The sequence below is a fragment of the Periophthalmus magnuspinnatus genome, chromosome 8 (assembly GCF_009829125.3).
Source record: "Periophthalmus magnuspinnatus isolate fPerMag1 chromosome 8, fPerMag1.2.pri, whole genome shotgun sequence".
Lineage (NCBI taxonomy): Eukaryota > Metazoa > Chordata > Actinopteri > Gobiiformes > Gobiidae > Periophthalmus > Periophthalmus magnuspinnatus.
In genome coordinates, this window is record NC_047133.1 from 1,828,078 (window position 1) to 1,835,063 (window position 6,986).

At 45.1% G+C, this 6,986-nt stretch overlaps 1 protein-coding gene across 1 annotated transcript; it reads right to left on the reverse strand.

Annotated features, from left to right (window-relative positions):
- Window positions 1-802: 802 nt before the first annotated feature.
- Window positions 803-4,357, reverse strand: actb2 (actin, beta 2). Its single transcript, XM_033971831.2, has 6 exons — window positions 4,263-4,357; window positions 3,020-3,152; window positions 2,675-2,914; window positions 1,930-2,368; window positions 1,674-1,855; window positions 803-1,597 (listed from the first exon to the last, which is right to left on the reverse strand). Exons 2-6 carry the CDS (start codon window positions 3,143-3,145, stop codon window positions 1,454-1,456), a joined length of 1,131 nt encoding a protein of 376 aa, XP_033827722.1. The 5' UTR covers window positions 3,146-3,152; window positions 4,263-4,357; the 3' UTR covers window positions 803-1,453.
- Between the last annotated feature and the right edge of the window lie 2,629 nt (window positions 4,358-6,986).

Consider the following 6,986-nt stretch of genomic DNA (forward strand, 5'->3'; position numbering starts at 1 on the left):
ACCAGCGGGATGTGCTGCCGCGGCAGTAAAATGATCCGAGGGGCCGCAGCCTCAGCAGAATCACCAGAGAAATGCACAAAGATGGAACATGCGCAGGATCTGATGTGGAATCAAACACAGCGCGATGTGAATGATTATTTATGGGAATGAACAGCAGAGACATCTGTGCGCACAAACATCACCAGAGGCTGAACGTGCTGCAGGAAACTAGGGCGCGTGGATTAATAGACATCACTGCACTAGATTTATGTCATTACTAATATGCTCCAGAGAACACACCGGGGCCCGGCCCGGACATACAGATTATGTTTCATCGGTGCTATGCAAATATCTAAAACAGAACCTGTTTTAATCAATAAAACTGAGGGTAGTGTCTCTGCATGTTCACAAATGAACCACACGGTATAAAACTCAGTGCAGTGATGTGCAGATCTCCACTGCCACCTGGTGTCAACATGTGGCAACTCCACCTTGAACAAGTGAGTCTGAAATGTCCATTGAGATCTGAGAATTATAAATACTTATTCTAGTATTTAATGATACCTGTCTAATAAGTTGGCAATATATTATGCAGAATGCCTTTAGAACTAGTTTTATCCTCCATATGCAAAGATTAAAATGCTGTTTCCTACTCAAAACCTTTAAAGACCAAGAAACATCTAGTCATTTAAGAAAAATTCCAAAAATCAAGGGTGAGTAGATGTCATATTAAGTTAAGGACTTATTACAACTGGTTTGTTCACTTGACAAATTTAACTTTTATAAAAAGTCTACTTGCTGAAATACAAGACAAGAGGCGATGTTGGAACACATGTGCACTTTATTGGGATTGTTTAGTCAGTGTACAAGTTGGCCCCACTGGTCTGCTGGCACCCCTTGTCATCCCGCCACTTTAAGACTCCTTGCCCCACCACCCCAGGGATGAAACCTCCAACAGGGGGGAGGGATGAAGAGGTCACAATTGGGTTTTGCATAACAAAAAAAATTAACAGGACCAAGATATTTTTTAAGGCTGAAAGTACAAAAAACCCAGACATAATTTACATACAAGCAATACTACAACCATGTTTAAGTATGCTCCAACCACTGGGCAGCCTTCACAGAGGCAAATACTTGTCTGAACAATGCAGTTAACATTTGGAATCATGTGTTGAACAATGCAGTTAACAAACATTTGGAATGACTCAAAGAAAACAAAATGTACATTTAAGTCCCAGATGCAAATTAAGTTGCCTGGGAGCATTTTTTAAATCTAGCCAAACATTACTGTAGCCTTCACTTCCAGTTTTTTTTTTAAATCCTGAGTCAAGCGCCAAAAATAACTGAAGCCATGCCTATGAGTTGGTCATTTAGGCTCTGCGCCTGAGAATGTATGAGAAATGTGTGTGTGGTCGTTTTGCACAGAGCTGAAGTTGGGCGTTTGGTCGGGAAGGGGGAAGGAGGAACAGTCTGTTTAGAAGCATTTGCGGTGGACGATGGATGGGCCAGACTCATCGTACTCCTGCTTGCTGATCCACATCTGCTGGAAGGTGGACAGAGAGGCCAGGATGGAGCCTCCGATCCAGACAGAGTATTTACGCTCAGGTGGGGCAATGATCTGTAGAACACAAGACAAAGTTACAACATGGCACTACACCCAAAGACGAGGGCATCAGTGACAGTGAGACGCTCACCTTGATCTTCATGGTTGAGGGGGCCAGGGCTGTGATCTCCTTCTGCATCCTGTCAGCAATACCAGGGTACATGGTGGTACCTCCAGACAGCACAGTGTTGGCATACAGGTCCTTACGGATATCGACGTCACATTTCATGATGCTGTTGTAGGTGGTTTCGTGGATTCCGCAGGATTCCATACCTAAGTAGGAAAGTAGGTTTGTAAGTACAAGTGTGAGAAAATATAAATATGTGGAAGTGTCAGAAGAGCCTTACCAAGGAAGGATGGCTGGAAGAGGGCTTCTGGGCAACGGAACCTCTCATTGCCGATGGTGATGACCTGTCCGTCGGGCAGCTCGTAGCTCTTCTCCAGAGAAGAGGAGGAGGCTGCAGTGTTCATCTCCTGCTCGAAGTCCAGGGCAACGTAGCACAGCTTCTCCTTGATGTCACGAACAATTTCCCTCTCGGCTGTGGTGGTGAAAGAGTAGCCACGCTCTGTCAGGATCTTCATGAGGTAGTCTGTGAGGTCGCGGCCGGCCAAGTCCAGACGCAAGATGGCGTGGGGCAGAGCATAGCCCTCGTAGATGGGCACTGTGTGGGTCACACCATCACCGGAGTCCATGACAATACCGGTGGTACGACCAGAGGCATACAAGGACAGCACAGCCTGGATGGCAACGTACATGGCGGGGGTGTTGAAGGTCTCAAACATGATCTATAAAAGCAAAAGAACAATTAGTCAGACAATTGTTTTATAACTGTTGACACTCCACCCACGACATGCATTAGCAGTTCAGAATAGTTAGTATGAAAGTGCAAAACATTCCTTCACACTTGTGCATGTCAGAATGGATGCTGAGCCAACTTATTTCAACACAAGTGTAAAAACACTCAATGGACCTGTTTGATAGCTCATCATAAAAGGAACAGAGCCTAAAGGAGGAAGGAAGTAGTACGTAAGAACCAGAGATGAGGCCCCAAAGACAAGGAGTCACAGATCAGACTAAGTTTTGATAGTTACCTGGGTCATCTTCTCCCTGTTGGCTTTGGGGTTCAGAGGGGCTTCAGTGAGCAGGACTGGGTGCTCTTCAGGTGCAACTCTCAGCTCATTGTAGAAGGTGTGATGCCAGATCTTCTCCATGTCATCCCAGTTGGTCACAATACCGTGTTCAATGGGGTACTTCAGGGTCAGGATACCCCTCTTGCTCTGAGCTTCGTCACCAACGTAGCTGTCTTTCTGGCCCATACCAACCATCACTCCCTAAAAACAGTCAAGTTTTTTTTTTTTAGTATAAAGCCATATTAAAGAGCATTTGCTAAAAATAATCGCGTGCTGCTGCAGCCTTGTCAAAGAGGCTCCACCCACCTGATGCCTGGGGCGACCAACGATGGAGGGGAAGACAGCACGAGGGGCGTCGTCTCCTGCAAATCCGGCTTTGCACATACCGGATCCGTTGTCAACAACAAGTGCGGCGATGTCATCGTCTGCCATGGCTGAACTGCAACAGAGAAAAGCACATTAAACATCGTCTAAAACAAAGCGCACGACAAACAGCAGCGCACTCCACGAGTCACGGTGTAAAGACACAGAGGAGCCACTAGGGGGCGCCTTAAACCCGCATTCCGCCCCAGACAAAGGAAGTGCGCTGCATTCTGTTATTGCCATATAAGGGCATGGTCTGGGTTTGAGCGGCTTTGCGGCTCACGGCGCCGTGGCGCGAGGCCAACGGCACAGACCACCAGGACTAGAGTCCCGGGACCACTCCCACGGGTCACTACAGAGTCCAGCCTCCACCGGACACTCCCAGTGTTGCACAATCACCCCGCTCCAAGACTCAAGGCGATTTTAACGTTACTGCGTCACAAACCGCTCCAGTCATTGATAAAGTTTCCCGCCGCTGCGCGTGAGCGGCTCATTTAGTCTGACACAGACCACGCCTAAAAGAGCCACAATCAGGTATTTAAACACTGAACGAGCATAAAAAGACATTTACAAAAACACCCAAACGCCGTGACCGCAGAGTCTAAACTGTACAGTGGAGTACAGCCCCACCTGGATGATAAAGACTTAAATTATCCTCAGAGTGAAGCTGCGGCCGGTGCGGCTAAGCTAACATGCTAATGTGCTAATGTGCTAAAGTAGGTCACACCCCGCCGCAGAGCACAAAAGAGCAGCCGGGGCCAGACTGCGCTCAAACCGGCCTCAAACGCACTTTTACAACACACTGCGGCCCAAAATATACAGCACACATCAACTGACGAGCCTTAAGGCACACGTCCACAGAGGAATCAGCAATTTAAGCAGTTTATACAATTTGCACCAGCATTTTTATTAAAAAGCCGGCTGCACAATGTCACAGCGCCTTTGCTCTGGAGATCACACAAAACGCCCACTTAAATTAGATTGTACAGTTTTATGGCAGGCGAAATACTGGATTTCACGCATATTATTAAAGTTAGCAGTAAAAGATGACACGACAAAAGAACCTCGTGGCCCATGCTTCAATGAAATGCATCCAAATACTGTCCAGAACGCAGAAAAACACTTCTCACGTAGCATTTGAGTCTAAACGAGCTGATATTGAATAATCCGTGTGGACTGTTCTTACCTTTGGGTGGGGGGCTTTTCGTTTCAGGGGTCGATTTGAGGCACAGATATCCCGCACAGGCTGTGACGCCGCTCAGAGTGAGCTGTGGCGGTGGGCGCGTGTGTTTTATACAGCGCCAGTTGCCCGGCTCGCGCCATAAAAGGTAAACTTTCGGAAAGGCGGCCTCTGATTGGTCCAGCGTCATGCACTGGGGCACGTCGCGTGCACACTGTGGCGCACTGACCGCTCGCGATTTGAGGGACAGGGAGAGAGAGGGAGGCGATAATAGCAAAGGATTGTAGAAAATAAAAGGGAAGGGATTGATGCTGTTGAGGCCTAGTAGTCTAATTCTTTAACAAAGTGTTTTATGTTCAAGTTTACACGAAGAATAAAGGCCTGCGTGGTTTACTCGTGTGTTTATGCACTGCTGCATCTGCTGGAGTCTTTTACAACCATTTGTTTTTATTTTAGATGATATTTATGCGATAAAAGGCAGAGTCCTTCCTGTGCTATACTAGGCCTGCATACCCTGAACTGTTTTTAAATGTCTACATGGTCCTATTTTTGATAATCTCAAATGCTTTTCATTTAAGCTACAATAGAAGAGGCATGATGATGTGGGTGTGTGCCAGTGCTGTCTACTTTGAAAAGCAGTTGTAAGCTTTGTAAGCTCAATGGAAGTCTCTGCAGCATCACCAGTTCAAGCACATGACACACATAACACAAACAGTGAAGCTGATGGCCAGAGCCTGGGGAATGAGCCACAAAGTTTGCTGTTTAGGTTAAATGAAATACACTATAGGCCTGTTGTCTTAAGTATCCAAGTTTCCCTTTTGACTCCTTATGTCTGTGACTGTCTGTGTAACCCAAACATCTATGACCCCTAGACATATCTATGTTTATATATGGAGTATAATCAGTGCTGAATGAAGCTAATGTTGAGCAGACGTACAGCAAAAACGTGTCTTCCTCCTTCACCACTTCCTCTTCCCTCTCTGTTGCAACAATTCCTCTACATTTTTTTTTCCTTTATTGTTGTATAGTTTACTTTAAATAGGCACAGCTGCTCAAGCTCAAGCTCATTTGCTAATACTAATTATTATAGTTTTCACAGTAAATCTCACTGGATTTAAAAGCACTGCACACTGACTGTCTAAACAAAAGTTAAATGAATGACAGGCCTCAAAATTGTTACTGTGCTCTAATAATTAAACTGGCTTTGAAGGAGTGTCACAAGATGCAATTATTCATGGCTATCCTAGATGAAGTGGAACATAACTATAACGCCCCATTCAGCATATAGAGCATATAAAAAGTGGACTTTGGTTTGCAGTGTCTTGGCCACACCTTTGCAGCTCTGCATGTATGTTTACTACGGACCGTTTTCTGGCTAAGTAGCTGTCAACACTCTTCACTTGGAATGATACTAGCCAAGTGCCTGGAATAGTGTCCTTCTGGTGGCCTCCTCTCATATGTCAAAACAGTGTGTGTGAGTTTGTTTATGCTCTCTGTGCCAGACAAAATGGAGCATACACCAATAGCAAACACTGAAGTCATTAAAAGGTGCTTAAATTCAGATTACAGGCTAGTTTTGGGGTGTCAAATTAGAGATTGAAAAAGGATAACAACATGATTTCTTCCACAACAGCTTCATAATGTTTGCTGCGCTGGGTCCAGGTTACAAGTCAAACAGTAACTCACTTATGTGTTTATGTACCTCCAGGTCAAAGGTTGGATGAGTCCAGAAAAACTCATAACTAGTGACTAATTGAATTGTAAGAAGATGACAAGTTTCTGTATAACTTTGTTGCACCTTTCTGCATGTCCTCACTCCTTTAACGTCAGACACATGCGTTACGCTCACAGAGGAAATACGGCTCGTGGCGACACCCCGCTGTGACGTAAGCTCAGGTTTTTTCACTTCAAATAAGGTAATCCAGCAAGTAGCCTGGAGCAACCTGCAAGAAACTGCCACTCCCTTCATTAGCAATACTATTCCAAGCTCGTATTCGGCCGCAGATATGACACCACAAGGTTTTAGTTCTATTCTTATGACAAAAGGAAGTTAACATGAAACCAGATAAGAAATTGCTTTTAATTTCATGAAAACAGTATTGAAACCGGGGCGTCTTGGGAGCCTGGTGGTTGAGTGGGATGTGGGGGAAGGGAGGCGCATGCATGAAAAGGCCTGTTGCTAATGTGGTAATGCTCGGCCATAGGGGGTGGACAGCGACATGAATACTCACTCAGTCTATCCCAGTGCATACTCCATTTAAAACATCTGCCGCCTCCAAATCTATCTGCGCCTATACTTGGCAAGACATTAACAGCTATTAGTCTGGAGTTAAAAGCATGGGGCATAGTAAGAGAAGAAGATGGAAAACATGATGGTGCAGTTCTAGATGAAGGGTATCATGTCAAATCTGCAGGAAATGATTCACGGATTTAAAACGTGCTTCACTGTTTTGTTGGAACACAGTTGGATGTACGTTCCCGTTCTCAGTTACGATGCCCCGAAGACACTATTCCATCATGAAACCGATGATTTTGACTTTGACTAGAAGCGTTAGCCGATATGTGATGATCTGCCGATACCAGCGCAGAGAATACAATATAATTATGTTCCTAAAGCCTTAACGTCTCACCAAACAGACCCAAATATGACACGTATCTTCCATGTAACTTGTATAAATAGTGCAAACATTATGAGACTTTCTTGCCCAACCACAACCTGTAAATAAATCT